Source organism: Solanum lycopersicum, chromosome 10, assembly GCF_036512215.1.
Source record: "Solanum lycopersicum chromosome 10, SLM_r2.1".
Classification (NCBI taxonomy): domain Eukaryota; kingdom Viridiplantae; phylum Streptophyta; class Magnoliopsida; order Solanales; family Solanaceae; genus Solanum; species Solanum lycopersicum.
Window position 1 is genome coordinate 64,236,295 of NC_090809.1, and position 17,200 is coordinate 64,253,494.

The window sequence follows — 17,200 nt, forward strand, 5'->3', positions numbered from 1 at the left end:
TAATTTTCACTATCAACAAATGCTAAACTTAAGTCTACAAAACGTACTAAGTCTGAAAACAAAACTCAAGATCATCATTGAACCTAGTAAAAATATTAATCGAGACAAAAATAAAAAGCGACTATAAGTCCTAGCTCTTATATTATCACTGCTTCCAGCCGTTAGAATTGTTAATCTTTGTGCCGCTTTTGTGAATTTTCCTACAAAACAAATTGGGATAATATACATAAAAAAAGAAATGATGGTATGAATCTGGATTAAGTTTGAATATTCATACCTAAATGACTCATCACCATTCACCAAGTTGTTTTGTTTGTCCTATATCTTCAGATTCTATGAAAACTTTAGAGTGTCCAATCTCCACATTTTCTTCTGATCGAAATGATTTAGATGGTAAGTAATCTGGTACACTATTGTGAACAAATGAAGTATCTGAGGAATCAGAGGTATTCTCTTTTTTATATTCATTCCCATCAGAAAAACTATTCGTTGCATGACGGGGAGAAACACTAATTCTTGAATTGCTTTGAGAGGTTTGTTGTTCAATAACTATGGGTTGACCAAACAGTACGAATTGTGTCGTTTTTTCACTGTCAAATTTCTTATTAGTTTGGGTTGAACTTCCAAGGGTTAGCAAACTAGATATACCGGCATTTCTACTTGGCTTGGGAATCATGGTATTATTGGAGGTATTTGGACTCGCAACAACATGATGAAGTGATGGAAATCCGACAGGAGATAGACTCGAGAGCAAATTATTGGTGTGGATATCCGGTAATGATAAATTATATGGAGCATGCCTGGCTCCCTGCATACCAACAGGGGTGTTGTTAGGAGGACAACCATAGGGCCTAAGTAGATGATGGATGGGAAAACTTGACATAGGAGGATCTATAGAAAATTCTAGATGGTTATTGGGAAAACCTGACATAGGAAGATGACCATTTAAAGGAAAATCCGAAGTGTGAGATAATCGAAGTTTCTTTAGTGGGGGTGTATAGGGATTAAAGTTGATGGTGGGCATGTTTGAGACTGGTTCCACGAGCCATGGGTTGACACACATCACATTATGGAGCAAATTTGGCTCGTCCCATGTCACCTACAACAATTAGAGAGATAAAGGTATCAACTAATAGGTCGTGGTATAACGGATCACAATAACATGATATATATACTAAATATAGTTTGTATTACCTGAAGCATCCTCCAAGGTGAATCTGGCCATTGACTTGGATCGTTGGCTTGAACAGACGATATAGTTCCCATGAACCAGCTTATCACTAAGTCTTCAGTTTCAAAGGGCATTTTGAACCTCATTCCTGAGCACCAGGGGATTTGCAATGCTGCCTTGACACGTGAAGCCTTAACAAAGAACTCTGGAGTAGTACTCTGCGGATAGAAGATAACCTCAAATGGTTGTCCATTAGTTGCAAGTTTCGTAGCTTCAATAACTGATTCTGCTTTAACATTTCCCCTGTTTATCAAACTCCAACTCGAGTTTGTATTATGATCGTCTCTGAGAAAAGCTGAAAATCCTCCGCGTGGTATAGTAAGATTACCAACCGATGGAAACCACCAAGGAGAAGTCTCGGGTTCCATTGCAACACTCTTTTTTTTAATCCTTCGAATTCCTATAGAAATTTTGTCATTTTCATTCCTTAGAAACACAATGGAATCACCTGCAACAAGCTTTTTTTGGTTGACAAAAGTACTCCAGCCGGTTGTTAAAAGATGACGTTCTGGTGTCCCTCGATAAATATGTCTGAATTGCCATGATTTCCCGTGAATATCCGTTGCTGAGAGCGTCTGAACGGGAGGATTCACATTGTAATCCAAAGTAGGAAAAATCGTATCTGCACAATTTTTCGGAACAGAAAAACCTCCACCGTTATTAGCATCTGATTGAGTCAATGTCTTAGCAAACGAAAGAGGTTTACGTGAATTATCCGACCCAATTTTCACCATTCCTTCTTCCTCAGGCGTTTCGAAAAATTCACTAAGACGAACAGGCGTCAATCTAATTTTCGCAAAAACTTCATCAGTTTCACGTTCTGCCATGTATTTAATACTCGAAACTCTACAAGGAATGTAGGATGGAATCTTAACGTCACTCCTAAATTCAACATTTACACCGGCATGTTCTGCGTGCCCTTGAGGAAAATACAACACTATCGAATCAACTGCAGGCATTTTTACCATAGTACCAGCACATGCTTGCCACAATCGAGAATCAAAACAATTTGATTTGTTGTCCGCCATTAACAGATTCTGCAGAAACATTAATCAGTATAAAAAAGATGGCGAAATCAAATTTTGATTCAATTGAAGATGTTGAAGTGAGTGTGGTGCAGAGTGAGTAAAATTTGTGAATAAATATAGCAGCAAATGCAATGGACTAACAAAATCGCGGAATTAAGGAGAGAGAGCGCCCTAGAGAAAATAGGAAGAGGTGGAAAACGAAAAACATGCCCATGTTATTTATTTTTATCTTTTTCTCTCTCTTTAGAAGTGTTATTTGCAGTTAAATTTTTATGGAACATTTTGATAATTTTCACCTTTTTATTCGGATTCAGAAACCAATCAAAATAACAAAGATATAACTTTTTTTATTATTTATTATTTGTATTATTCCTATAATATATTTATTCTCTTTGGAATTAATTATAACGAATTATTCAAAGTATGTTATAGTGTATAAGACTATTTTATTTCGATCAAATAAAAAATATTTATCATATCGAACATTTTGACAAAAATAAAAACAAATGTGTGGTAGTAAGTGAAGCAACACTAATCTGGTTATTGTGCTTGCTAACTAGCTATTGAGAGGAAGTTTAACTTCTTACTCGATTTACCTACACTTCAGATTTAATTGGGTGAAATTTCTGTGTACGACTATTTAATTATTTTTATCTCTCTTACATTTTGTTCGAAGGATTGTTTATTATATTATATTATATTATATATATATCGTATATATTTTTTTAATATATAATGTTTGATAAATTATATAATTTTATTTTTAGGTAAGAAAATGCAGGAGGAGTTCTCTTAACGGACACAGGACACCGATACAAGAGGAGTCCTCACCAGTGTGTCCTTCCATCTTTTAATTTGAAATAAAAATATATTTGTTTATTTATTTAGATCCAAATTAATCAACACCAACAATTTTATTTATTTCATCATGCAATAAATAAATAATTTCAACATATACATATCCAAAAAAAGAAAGCTAAGATGATCAGACTCTTTAAAAATGTTATTTACTTATATCAATTTTTTTATAAAATATATTTTTAAAAAATTCGATATGCATTCGTTGATTTTTTTTTCTGCTCCACATCCTTAGGTGGTGCTAAACCAATGTTTTGTGGCTTTTTAAGTTTTTTTTTTTTTACTAATCTATATTTAAAAATAATTAATTTACACTTTTTTATTTATACCTAATGATTTAATGTAATCTCGCATAGAGGGTTCGAAAGGATAGGTATACGCATATCTTACCTCGACTATTTTTAAGGGAATTCACTCTATACCACTATGTTTTTTGAAATTTGATCTTTTTTCTATTCTTTTTCATATTTGTTAATTTGGACATGTGATATAGAATCATAGGATTTGATATCAGTTTCATTTGAAGTTGACATTTTATTTTATTTGCACATTTAATTTAATTTTTTTCTCAGAAATATATAAAGTCTAACAGGTTGTAAAAACTATCAAAGTTTCTCCAAATTCTTATGTAATACCAAATGAGCAAAGCATAGTTCATAAATAAAATATCCAAATTCAACAAGTATTGATAAATCACATATCTCCATGTTTCTTTTATAAATAAATATCGTGATTACAAACTTTCAAATATACACAATTTTATAAAGATCTACTAGTCGATAATCATAGTAACTATTTAACTTTTTAAATATAATTCTTTTAATGATACCAACAATCTCTTCACTCTAAGCATATGTCTTTTTTATAAAATTTAAAATAACAGTTCTTTTTCTTATATAATATAAATTTATAGGCCACGTTTATGAAATATGAAGAGTATAAAGAGGGTAGATAAGAGGAGAGGAAAACAGTTGTTTAAACTGCCAAAGACTCGGTCCAAAACTATTTTTGCTACCAACACTCACTGTTTTTTAATTAATTACTAATACACATAAAAACAACAAATAATATAATTAGTACAAATATATAATAATTTTCCAATTCCTAACTGATTATCATTATTAAAGACCTTTTTTCCTAATTATGTCGTGTGTTTATCTTCATTTTGATTCTTCATGTTTGTGTAAATTTGCAGCATAGAAATTATTGTCAGTCATTTGAAACAATAAAATTATTGCATTATTAACTTTTTGACTCCATTTGGATACATGGCATTTCTAAGACTTGGTTCCAAATCTGAGGCCTTCCGTCGTGAAGGCCAAGCTTGGTAAGTCCCTCTTCGAGCTCTAAAATAAAATAAAAAATTTCAATGTTCGCTTCAAGACCCTGATTAATCTAGATTTGTGATGTGTATAACTTATTAAAGAAGAGAACGCTCCCTATTTATTTATTTATTTTTCATTCTTAGAGATCGATGTCCAATGAAAATAAAAAAAAAATCGATCCGTTTGTAATCATACACTAGTTGGATTATTGGATCATTTGATTGGAAAATGATAACAAAATGCATAACTCGTTAGAAGGAGTTAGTCCCCTGTCAAATTTGATTAAAAAATTTGAGCTTATGCTTAAAATCACTATGTTCACTAACAGAAGTTCAACTTCACTTTTCACTTTTGATGCCGCATCTGTGTTGAATTTATTTTTGGAGAACATAACATGCATCCATTGATATTGTTGAAGAGTTCGAGCAACATAACAATTCAGTATTATTAAAAGTTCAAAACATTTGATTCATTTTTGTTTCTGAAGTAACAAACTTAGAAATGTTTTCTTTGAATTATGAACTCTCTTCAGGCATTGCACATCAGGCCTTCCCAGTGATGTTACATTTGAAATTGGAGAAATGTCCTTTTATCTACACAAGGTACACACCTTCTTCTTCTTTTGTTGTTATCAATTACACCCTCCGTTTCAACCTGGTTTTGTCTTGACACGGAGTAAAAAAAACTTTTGAATCTTATGGTCTTAAAGCTAAAGATATATAGAATGTATCAAAATGTTGATCTTAAACATGCCATGTAACACAAACAAATTGAAACGGAGGTATAGTGTTTGTGCATTATTGTGCAGTTCCCATTGATATCAAGAAGTGGACTACTAGCAAAGCTAATTAAAGATTCATCAAAAGACGACGTATCAGTTAGCGAACTGCAGCTCAATGACATACCTGGTGGTGCTAAAGCATTTGAGTTAGTAGCCAAATTCTGTTATGGTGTCAAAATAGAAATCACTCCGTTGAATATAGTGAGCCTTAGATGTGCATCAGAGTATTTGGAAATGACAGATGAATATGGTGAGAGAAATCTCATTGCACAAACAGAATCTTTTCTTAACGAAGTTTTTGGGAATTGGACAGATACTATAAAAGCTCTTGAAACATGTGAAGAAGTTCTACCACAGGCTGAAGAGCTTCATATTGTGTCAAGATGCATAAATTCCTTAGCAATGAAAGCTTGTACCGATGCAAAGTTGTTTAACTGGCCTGTGTCTGAAAATGGTCACGAGGATACCACAGACACGGAGGTGTGGAATGGGATATGCACCGGATCCAAGACACAGCCGATGACAGATGATTGGTGGTATGAAGACGTGTCGTTCCTTAGCTTACCTCTGTATAAACGGTTGATTCAGGCAGTTGAAGCCGGAGGAATGAGGCCGGATAATGTAGCAGGCGCAGTTGTGTTTTATGCAAAGAAATATATTCCTTTGATGAATAGACAAGCAAGTTTCAAGGATGCTACTAGCCAAACTAATAAATCAGGATCAACAATTTCAACTCCATCAGAAGCAGACCAAAGGGCACTTTTAGAGGAGATAATGGAGTTGTTGCCAAATCAGAAAGGAGTAACAGAAACTAGGTTCGTAAGACACTTTTATTTACTTCATCATATTATGTCTTAACATTTTTTTCCTTTTTGTTTGGCCATGAGATTTGAACTTAGGGGTGCATGTGTTTGATACTGAGAAAATGTTTTCCAATTTTTCCATGTTTGGTTGGTCAAAATGTTTTGAAGAATATTCTTCTTTGGGAATACAAGTTACTTGAAAATGAGAAAAGTGACTTTCCTAATCGGCCCTCCAAAGTTCAATTGTCTCCTCCCTACCACCACTTAATCACCCCATCCCCATAATGTTTTTCTAAGAGATCCTGACTTATTATAGATGTTTTGAACTCAAACTTACTTATAAGCCATAGGCTATGAGTCCATCCAAACAAGCGCGTATAAATGCTCGAGACAATAACTTCTTACTTACTTAACAAATATTAGAAAATAAGTAAGAAAATCACTTATTTCGAGAAAGAAGTTGTAAGAAAACATCTTCATTCATACCAAACACACCTTTCGCCTGCCCTGGTACCATAATGAATTGCGTGAATTATCTTATTTACAAGTTTATGTTGTTGTTACATAGAGCATACTTTAAATTACGTATTTTGCATATCTATACAGGTTTCTTCTTAGGCTACTGCGTAGCGCTATGATGCTACAAGCAAGTCCATCTTGCAGGGAGAATTTGGAGAGAAGAGTGGGATTGCAATTAGATCAAGCTGCACTTGATGACTTGTTAATACCAAATATGGGATATTCAGTAGAAACTTTATATGACATAGACTGTTTTCAGAGAATTTTGGATCATTTCATGTCAGTAGACCAGGCTTCTTCTGCACCCTCTCCATGTATTATGGAAGAAAACCAATTGATGGAAGGTTCAACTTCATTAACTTCACTAACAAGGGTAGCAAATCTAGTGGATTCATATCTTTCTGAAGTCGCGCCTGATGCTAATTACAAGTTCCCTAAATTTCAGTCTCTTGCTGCAACAATCCCGGATTTTGCAAGGCCACTTACAGATGGTATCTATCGTGCAATTGATATATATTTGAAGGTAACAAGTAGTTCTATATTTCTGTTAATGATACGCATTCTTCTTATTTCAAATGTGTCGTTTAATCTTATGTAAAATTGCTATGTAATGCATGCGGTTACTTGAGTTGAGGGTCTTTTGGAAATAGTATTTCTACCTCCGTAGGGTAGGGACAAGTTGTGCAGACTTTACATGTGGGATTGTTGTTGGGATTTACATATTATATTAAACTTCACAGTGATCTAATATTGTGCATCCTTTCTTACACATTTCAATTTTAGGCACATCCTTGGCTCACAGACTCAGAAAGAGAGCAAATCTGCAGACTAATGAATTGCCAGAAGCTCTCGTTGGAAGCTTGCACACACGCTGCTCAAAACGAGAGGCTACCTCTTAGGGTCATAGTTCAGGTCTTGTTCTTTGAACAACTTCGACTAAGGACATCAATATCAGGATTGTTCTTTGTCTCAGATAATCTTGACAACTCCCAAAGTACTACTCTTCATGGAGGCAACAGGAACACAAACACATCAAATGGAAGAGGATCAAGTATCGATGACATGAGGGAGCGTGTTGCAGAACTAGAGAAAGAGTGCAACAGCATGAAACAGGAGTTTAAAAAGGTGGTAAAAACAAAGAAAAAGTGGAATGTGTTTTGTGGAAGAAAATCTGAGTGTGACTTGAATTCAGTAAATCCCAGCAAGTTACAACCTCGACATGTTAATGAGCATAAAAATCAAAAGAATGGAGGCTCTACATGAAGGTAGACATAGTAAATTTATCATTATGTTTTGTTCATTTCTTGCCATCAGGACTTCGTTTATATGCTATGGTCTCTGATCATATGGATATTGGTCTGACATTTGATAGACAAGATTCGAGTTTTTTTCTTATAGGATGTGTGCATTCTATTGCTATAGAAAGGCAGCATGCCAGCTACAATTGCTTATCTACCAAAGAGACTTGAGTATAATGTTTCCACAGAAGCAGGTAAAAGAGGTTGTATCGTTTTACAAGGTGGTGAATGAACTACTAGAGTACAAAGCACGCAGAGATTAGATATCACTCATCCTTTCATGCATAAAATATTACATAGATTTTTGACGTTGTATTGTATTTGTATGCGATGACCATTTTTCGAACACAATCAACACCAGACATACAATCAACAAATTAAGTTTTCAAACAAAAAAATTGTGCAACAACCACATTCACTTCACACCAAGATAACACATCCCAAAGAGTGATCTAACATGTCATTCTCTAGTCCATTATCAACTAATGGATATAATAATATTACAGGTTAGAATTTATCCCCAAGGCAATTTTTGGAACAGAAACAGTAAAACAAAATATACTGAGTACTCTCATTAGTCTAGATGCAGATACCAAAATTTTTGTACCAAATTTGGTGTAAAAGTAGCAGCAGGTGTTGACCATTGCAAGCATTTCGTGAGCTTTGTTGCGATTTTCATCATTTCCAGGCCCTGCCATGTAAGATTTCACATTTGTAAGAAGCTAAAACACATTCAACAAGAGCGTTGAACCGTAAATTAACCATAGAAGAGTATACAGTGATGAGTTTTCCTCTCTGCCTTTTAAGAGACTATGAATAAATTTGAAACATGAACATGTGAGTTGTTTACCTCAAGTTTTTCCCAATCAAAAAGATGTATTTTAACACATTCAAAATTGACGCCTGGGGGGTCGCTCTTCTGCAGCGCTTACGCGAATGGGCCTGCCATCAAGGTCCTGCACAACAAATCACACCAGATGCATAGTATCAGAACAGCCTGATGAGAATATCGTGTATCTTTTCACAATAACTCGAGATTTAATTTATAATCCGTGTTTAATCAGGGTTAGTAAAAATATACTTACAAAGCCATTCAAGCTATCGATTGCCTTGTTGACCTCTTGAGCAGAACTGAATGTGACAAATCCAAAACCCCTTGATCTACCACTATCTCTGTCATAGACTACTTTGCAATCAACAACTTTTCCTTGATCACTGAACAATTCTCTAAGTGAAAGGTCATCGACACCCCATGAGAGGTTTCCTACATAGACTCTGTTGGAGCTATCAAAATTTCTCCCACCTCGTGCACCTCCATAAGAAGAATTCTCACTTCTTCCACCTCGTCCACCTCCAAAAGAATTCTCCCTTTTCTCTGGTGCTGGCCCAGAGTTCACTCTCAATGCCCTCCCGTCGATTTCCTGCAAGAGAAACATCAAAACATTTACTTAGATATGCATGTTTCTTTTGGAAAGACAAGATTTGTAGATTACACAAATGACAAATTGAAAAGTGAGACTAGAAAGTGATATCATCCGCAGCTAATTAGCTTAGCAAGTCATATTCACTTGTCGAAACATTAAGCAGACACTGTAATACAAGTTAACTCGAAGATACTAATAAATGGCAAGAGCAAAGGGTAAAACTTTACATATCCATTGAATTGTTGTTCAGCAGCTTCCACTTCCGCTTTTGATGACATTGTCACAAAACCAAACCCTCTGCTTCTTCCTGTGAGCTTGTCATAGATAACCTGCAAAAGTATAACAACTTCAATACAATCCTAGCATCTCGCATCCAATCGAAAACTCGATATAGGCAAATAAAATCTTCTCAAGCTCACTACAGTGAATAGTACAAAACACAGCCCTTTCTCCAAGATACTTGAGCAAGCATGGAGAAAACGTTTTACTACTATATCGAAAAAGTTTCATAGCATGTCTCATTATCACTAACTCATTTAGTTATACATTAGAGGTATTAAGGGTGTCAATTTCTTTGCCGAAAAACTACACTATTTGAATTACGTCTTAAGTGCTGCAAATACTATAACAGGGCAATTCTATTTACTTCAATTATGCTTTTAAGCAACAAAATTGAAGTATCCCAATAATAGAAACAATGAATAATTTGCTAAATTACCTCAACCATCTCAACATTTCCAGCTCGTTCAAAAAGCTCAGCAAGTGTAGCACTATCAACACTGAACGGCAAATTACCAACAAAGAGTTTAAGGTCCGGAGAGAAATTGGGTTCTTCTTCTACTTCTCCAACATCATCTTCCAATTGGTCAAATTCAGATAACGCCACGTTACGAATAAACCGAGAGCCGAAAGAAGAAGATTCAAAAGGCCTGATAAAAGAAGAAGGGGTTGAAGATGATAAAGAAAGATTCAAAGAGGACGAAGGAAGAGAGAAGAAGGAAAATGAAGTTGGTGTGGAATTGGGTTTCAGAGAAGAAAGGGTTTGTGGAGTTACAAAGAGAAATTGAAGAGAAGAAACTGAAGAAGCCATTGTTGCTAAGACGCCGAGTTGATGATAGTGTAGAAGTGGAAAGATAAGGTTTTTCAAGATTTTGAAGAAGCAACGTTCATATTTATAAGTGGGAAAATGTGTAGATATTTTCATTTTTTTAGGTTAAGGCCTAAAAGGGGGGGAATAAGGCCCAATGGGTTAATTTGGTTCTATATCAACATACGCTTTATTGCCAAAGTGGCAAACACCAAAGCCCTTTAGATTTTTGTATTCTTTTTGAGGGTTGGATTTAATTTAGAGTAAATTTTAGGAATAACAAAGAAAATTGTATTTGAATATGTATATGTTTTTTATGTTAGGCTAGAGAGTCGAGCGAGATTAGGAGAGATGAGAGAGGTGAGCGAGAAAGGGCAAAGAGTGGAGAGAGTTGACTGGTATATGAATATAGATTAGATAATTATATATATATAACTACTATGTATACGTATCAATGATTGTGTTTGTATATCTACATAAAATGTGAATCCATATATAATTAAATCGAGTAAAAACATTTATATTTGTAAATCAAATCTCTCTCTCGCTTTATACAAACACAAATTATTCATTTGACAAGTCTTCTCATTTAAAGTTAGAATAAGATAATAATTTTGATCTTAAAATTTGTATATACGGTTAAAGTTTTTGAAGAAGAGGTTTATACTATGTTATTTGAACTCTTTAAAAATGATGTAGCGGATTACAAACATGAAACTTTGTTTCATTCAGTCTTTTTATGGAGATGAGTCAACAACTACTCTTAAAACATAATAAAGCAACTACTGGATGATATTAAAATTAGTGCTCTTTTAACTTGGTCTTATTTGATTATGTTTATGCCTTTCAATTTTAGGTTTGCATAATTAGACATTTAATTTTGTATAAAATTGAATAATGCATATAAGACATGAACATGTAGGTAGCAAATTGTCATGTAGGATGTGTGTACCTATTTCTTCCATTTTATACAAATTAAGTATCTATTTGTGCATAGTCGAAGTTGAAGGACATAGATGTGAGTTGAGACCTAATTAAAAGGCATAATTAGGCACCGCATAATTATGTATTATTTTTTTTAAGACATTCTATTATTATTTCAATAACTTTCGACATATCTCAAAAAGGATAATAAAGAATTAGAATGAAATAAGAAATTTTCTGTTGAATTTTTCGTTTATGAGTCAATGTGTTTAATTTGGTGTCTTGCTTATTATGAATCAAACTTAGATAAATATGATCTCTAACTTAGCTTTACTATCATCTATGCCCTTCTACTTTGGATGTGCACAAGTAAACGCTTAAACTTGTATAAAATTGAACAGGTAAACGCACGCATCCTACGTGGTATACCGGACGCATTGACTCATATGCCCTTATCTATTACCCCCTTATATTTTTCTATTCTAAACTCTGGTTTCTCTTCTTCATTTTACCAAATGAGCAGTGAAAATCAGTTGAGAGGTTAGGTGGTAATGTTGTTCTTATGGCCTTCAGATGTGCCTTCTTACCATTGTCTATTATCAAAATAATCTTAGAAGTAATAGATAACTGGTTTCTTATCTGAATTTTAGTTTATTAGACGTGACAAAAGCTTGCTATTTCTTTTTAATAGACATGTTTGAAGAAAACGGAGCATATTAGAGCCTGCAGGTGCACTTGCACTTGCAGGAGCTGAAGCATACTGCAAGTACTATGGCCTCAAGGATGAAAATGTAGTAGCAATAACAAGTGGAGTCAATATAAACTTTGACAGACTAAGATTGATAAGCAAATTTGCAGATGTTGGTAGAAATCGCGAAGCTGTGCTAGCTACTTGTATGCCAGAAGAGCCCGAAAGCTTCAAACGGTTCTGTAAACAGGTCATATAGAGCACTCAATATGCTATTTTGCTCACTAAAGCTCTATAGATGGTTAAATCAACTAATATTATTATCTTAGAAAGTCACGTTCTTTGAAGAAAATCAGAATATAGAAGAAAGGTGACTTTTTAAGACATAATAGCACTATTAGTTGAGTGATCATATAAGATATCTACCCATGTCTCTGACGTGAAAAGTCAACTTGGATCATAGATTGGACCAACGATGAAGTTTATTGAATTCAAGTACAGATATCATTCTAGAGATGAAAAGGCTCTAGTGCTTGACAGGCAAGGTTCTTGATCTTTTAACGAGACGTTGGCTCATTTTAACAGACTTCACCTTTTTTTTCACAAGAAAATATCTGTTTTGGTCTGCAGGGTTGCTCATCAAACTAAATCGGAACTTGAAGCTCTGATAGAGAAAATGAGATCAGCAAAACTGCACACTGTTAATCTTACAGATAATGACTTGGTCAAAGATCACTCGACACATTTGGTAACATACTGAATTTCATCAAATCTTTGTTACTTGTATTGTTATTTTTTGAATCGCAGAAATATTTATATTCAGAACTGGGATTCTCAATCAGTAGAAAGAGTATCAATCAGTCAATCTCATTCCTGACTGTTTTGAGGACATCAGCAAAGATTCTGTAAAATATGGAGTTTTCATTAGGTATCGATGGCTCATATGTTTTGATTTCCTTCTTTTTTCCCACTTGCTATCAATTGTGCAGACAGCCAGTAGATCAAATCTTCACAATGAGCTTCTTTGTCGATTCACTTTCCCCGAGAAGGCTGGTTCTTTGTCAAAGACTATAGATGCTTTCAGCCCGCGTTGGAATATAAGTTTGGTCCATTATCGCGCACAAGTACCATTTTAGAACCTTTTAAGTTTCATTCTAGTAAAAGTATCCAGTCTTTCTTCTATTATTTTTTGAGTAATTTGATTGCAAATGTTTAAGTTGGCATACAAGTTACAGGACGAGTTTGATGAATTCCAAGGTTGTGCTCGTAGACTCGGTTATAAGTATGTCGTGAATCAAATGATGCTTTCAAGCTTATAAATAAAGATGTTGATGCCAAAATAAAGAAATGAGACCTTGGAATTGCAAATTATTCATCATATACATGGTTCTGTTTTTTTTTGGTTTTTCGCAACTTATTATGTTTCTTACAAGTAAAGAACATTGTGAATAGCCTCAACAACATTTAGCAGGAACCAATCTGAACCATGATTTGCTAATAAAGAAACTGATATAGGAAGATTATCTTGTATACCTAGAGGTATACTAACCTGGCAAAATCCAGATACTCCAGCAATTGACAAAAGACTAAAAGCTTTTGCACGAAATCCTTCCAACGTAGTCGTCTCAGTTTTTAGTTTTGGTGGAGGTCCAGGAACAGTTGGGATTGCAAGTATTCCACAATCCCCAAGTAGACCACTAAGAGATACTCGAAGCTCAGTCTTCACCGTTTGGCACACGTCAATATCTTCATCTTTGGTAGTTCTCAACGCCTCCTGCACGCGTTCTGCTATTCCAGGACCTAAACTAGGCTTCACCTCACTAACCCATTCTCCGTGATTCTCTTTGAATTCGTATTTCTGAAGCAACCTCATTGCAGCTGAAAGAGCTCGCAATGAGGATGGAATGTTATTATTACTGCAAGTTTCAATCGTCATGAATTTCTTCAAACTCGGAACATTTTTCTCAATGTAATCACCTATACTCACATATTCAATCATTTGATCACTTCCATATAGCTCCCTCACCGAATCAACAAGTATTCCAATCGTTTGACGATTACTCTTGGAATCCAGAAGCTTAAAACAATCTTCTGCCACAATAAATTTAGTTAGACCTTTCGATTCGTGATCAGATTGAAGCAATACTCTTCCAACTTGCTTTAAAATACAAGCATTCGTCGCAAACCATCCAACTGTATCGAAACTTTGTGCCATAGGTATAACTCCATCAACTGAAACAACTCCATGAGAAGGACGAATACCGTAAATCCCACAATACGATGCAGGAACTCTAACGCTTCCGCCAGTATCTGTTCCTAATGCGAAATCAACAATTTTTGCACCAACAGCGACTGCAGATCCACTTGAAGATCCTCCAGGTACTCTATCTGGTGCAACAGGATTAACAGGTGTACCGTAATGAAAATTTTCGCCATTGATGCTGTAAGCCATTTCATCCATTACGGTTATACCGATACAAGTAGCACCCGATTTCAACAGAGATAGTACAGTTGGTGCAGTACATATTGCTGCAGAATGAGTTTTTCCCCAATCTGGATTTCCAAAACCAGTAATTTGTCCTTCTAAATCAAATATGTCTTTCACCGCAAAAGTTAGACCATTGAGTTCATCTGAATCAGAGCCAATTGGTTCTAATCTTAGTTTTTTCATGAATGCTCCGCATGATTTCAATGACTCCATCTCCATTATTTTCATCAATGTTTAACGTTTACACTGAAAATTTTCATAACAAGTTTTACAGGATTGAATTGGAGATTTTAGACAAAATCTCAAATAACACGTGTCTTATTACTATTGGCCATACGAAAACAAGGAAAAGATAATGTTTGATGTGAAATACAATGGCTGGTAGACCGAGCGGGGCAATCGACTCGATTCATCTGAGCTTAATAATTTAAAAAAGAATTAAATTTTAAATTTTAATTATGCTTTCGATAATAGGACTATCAAGGGTATGGACTTTTCCTAACAAAGACTACTTACATTCACATGATGTGAATTTTCACTCTTTGTTTTATTATTTATCTTCGGTCATGTCTAAGATAGAAGAACCTGAAAATTGAACGATGACTTTTTTTTACTTTTTTTTTGTTTGGTCGTAGATTTTTTAAGTAATATTTTAAAAAAAAATTGACAAATGATGTTGTTCATTTAATTTGTTATTATTCGATAAATAACTTAAATTTTTAAATACTAGAAAAATTAGTATTTTGGGTCAAATCTCATTATTTAAGAATTTTTAATAATTCAAATTCTACATCAAAATTTTATCTTTTATAACTCTATGGTAGTTGGTTGTGTTGTTTTACATATTTCTTTTTATATGATCATCAAAGTAGTGATGGCCAAAAAGATGATATGATTGTTGATGAAAATGATGAATAATCGACTTAAAATAACAAAATCATGCGCTACTTAATACAAACCTATCATTAGTTTTGATAGCTTTTAAAATTTATGAGTATAAATTATATTTCTTAAAAAAATTATATATATTTTTCAAATATTATAATCAAACACAATATAAAATTTTACCTAAATTTTTATCCACATAGTATTTAAAAATCTATGATGGCTAAGCTAGTCTCAATACTATTGTACTGGCTCTTGTATGCCCCAATCAATTACTAGTACTGGATAGGATAAAGCACCAAAAATAAAATCACTGATATTGTGGGATAATTGAACCAACTCATCTACCACTCACTTCTTGTTAGTAATAAATAAAAACAACATATGGTGTCCTTTTTTGGGTGGTGGGGGTGCTTGATTTTTCATTCGAAATATTTGATATCTATAAAATAATCCTACTAAATTATAATTTGTATAAAAAAAAATTACGATATAATATTTTGGGATAAAATTTATTTATATTGGTGTTTATATTAAGTTAATATATACATTATATGTGTTCAAATTTATAGTTTATTTCATTTTATTAAATTACGTAATTATATATTTTACACTGATTTGATATAAACAGTTGAAGCAGGTATATTTTTTCCAATGTGTTGTATCCACTCATTTCAGTACACGTTTAAGTGTCAAGATTATTTAGAGCCAAGTAAGTCTATTGACTGTGATTTATTGTCCCAGTGCCTACAAATTGTTCTAAAGATTGGACCTCAAATAAAATGACGAGAAGCTAAATAAATAGATAAAAATTATTTTTCTTAAAATGAAAACAACTAAAAGCGTAAAAGATTGATCCTGAAATTAAATAAAGAGAAAATAAAAATATAAACAAAAAATGTTTGCAACGGTGATTCAAACCTTGGACACAAAGATCAATTTAAGAGGAAATCTACTGCTACACCACAACTTGCTTCTTGTTCATGAGGGCCAGAGGGTTCAAAAATGACATATCTGCTTTAATATAAAAAATTTACTTTATATATATCATATAACTTTTTATCAAGAGAATTCATATGAACCCTCGTAACTCACGTGGATCTTCCCTTAACTATTAATATGATACTTTATTCACATATCCAATAATTTTCTCATCAAACAAAGTGCCATTTTAACCATCACCTCGATCATAGGCTTATCTCGAGATATATATTATTAATAATTATGTTTTGTCACCCATATTAATTAAGAATTTACAAAAAATTCAAAAAAAAATTCTTTTTTTCTGTATGTGCCTCCAAAGCTCCGAGAAAATTAAAGGTATTAAATCGGCTCGTTGACAAGAGAAAGCATTAAGTTGTGAGTAGATATAAGTCATCAAGTTTATATAAGGATTAGAACATATATTTTGGTATGGTGCTTGGACTTCCACGTACATTCGACTTTATTTCAATTTATTTATCTTATTTTTTATCGCTTATTTTCTAAAAATGTCTCTTTCATTTTTTGACAGCTTAATTTTCACGTAATATGTTAAAAATTATAAAATTAAAAAATATTTTAACATATTCTACATATTTTTAAATTTTAATTTTAAAATTAAAAAATTTAAAAAACTTTTTTTTTTTAAACTTATATTTAATTAAAACAGGACAATCAAACTAAAACCGAAAAATAATTGATTTATTGGTTTGGTAGGGCATGGAGATATGAGGATTGAGTTGGTAGGAAGTGAAAGTTAAAAAGGAGTTGCGAAACATCTTTAGTTACTTATAATAACTTAGTTGGTAGGACTTAGGAGTGGGGGAGGAAAACAAAAGTGGTCCTATATCTTTGATGAGTACTTTCGACCTAAATTTTT

At 33.5% G+C, this 17,200-nt stretch overlaps 5 protein-coding genes across 6 annotated transcripts; 2 read left to right on the top strand and 3 right to left on the bottom strand.

Annotated features, from left to right (window-relative positions):
- Window positions 1-65: 65 nt before the first annotated feature.
- ARF14 (auxin response factor 14) lies at window positions 66-2,311 on the bottom strand. Its single transcript, NM_001247861.1, has one exon. The coding sequence runs from the start codon at window positions 2,278-2,280 to the stop codon at window positions 1,153-1,155; it is 1,128 nt and encodes a 375-aa protein (NP_001234790.1). The 5' UTR covers window positions 2,281-2,311; the 3' UTR covers window positions 66-1,152.
- A 1,922-nt stretch (window positions 2,312-4,233) lies between these two features.
- LOC101262272 (BTB/POZ domain-containing protein At5g03250-like) lies at window positions 4,234-8,536 on the top strand. 2 transcript variants are annotated; one of them, XM_019216071.3, is made up of 5 exons: window positions 4,234-4,444; window positions 4,975-5,044; window positions 5,230-6,038; window positions 6,633-7,068; window positions 7,329-8,536. In XM_019216071.3, the coding sequence occupies exons 1-5, from the start codon at window positions 4,386-4,388 to the stop codon at window positions 7,806-7,808; spliced, it is 1,854 nt and encodes a 617-aa protein (XP_019071616.1). In that variant the 5' UTR covers window positions 4,234-4,385; the 3' UTR covers window positions 7,809-8,536. The 2 variants fall into 2 exon arrangements, with proteins under 2 accessions (XP_019071616.1, XP_004249834.1); XM_004249786.5 differs by having other exon boundaries at window positions 5,251-6,038.
- On the bottom strand, window positions 8,208-10,430 carry LOC101255645 (29 kDa ribonucleoprotein B, chloroplastic). The gene is made up of 5 exons (XM_010314042.4): window positions 9,986-10,430; window positions 9,495-9,596; window positions 8,929-9,264; window positions 8,694-8,799; window positions 8,208-8,534 (listed from the first exon to the last, which is right to left on the bottom strand). The coding sequence occupies exons 1-4, from the start codon at window positions 10,355-10,357 to the stop codon at window positions 8,734-8,736; spliced, it is 876 nt and encodes a 291-aa protein (XP_010312344.1). The 5' UTR covers window positions 10,358-10,430; the 3' UTR covers window positions 8,208-8,534; window positions 8,694-8,733.
- Window positions 10,431-11,785: 1,355 nt separating this feature from the next.
- On the top strand, window positions 11,786-14,717 carry LOC138339169 (threonine dehydratase 1 biosynthetic, chloroplastic-like). Its single transcript, XM_069290535.1, has 3 exons — window positions 11,786-12,506; window positions 12,597-12,714; window positions 12,956-14,717. Exons 1-3 carry the CDS (start codon window positions 12,442-12,444, stop codon window positions 13,100-13,102), a joined length of 330 nt encoding a protein of 109 aa, XP_069146636.1. The 5' UTR covers window positions 11,786-12,441; the 3' UTR covers window positions 13,103-14,717.
- On the bottom strand, window positions 13,307-16,586 carry LOC104644402 (amidase 1). Its single transcript, XM_010314043.4, has one exon. The coding sequence runs from the start codon at window positions 14,680-14,682 to the stop codon at window positions 13,393-13,395; it is 1,290 nt and encodes a 429-aa protein (XP_010312345.1). The 5' UTR covers window positions 14,683-16,586; the 3' UTR covers window positions 13,307-13,392.
- Window positions 16,587-17,200: the final 614 nt, after the last annotated feature.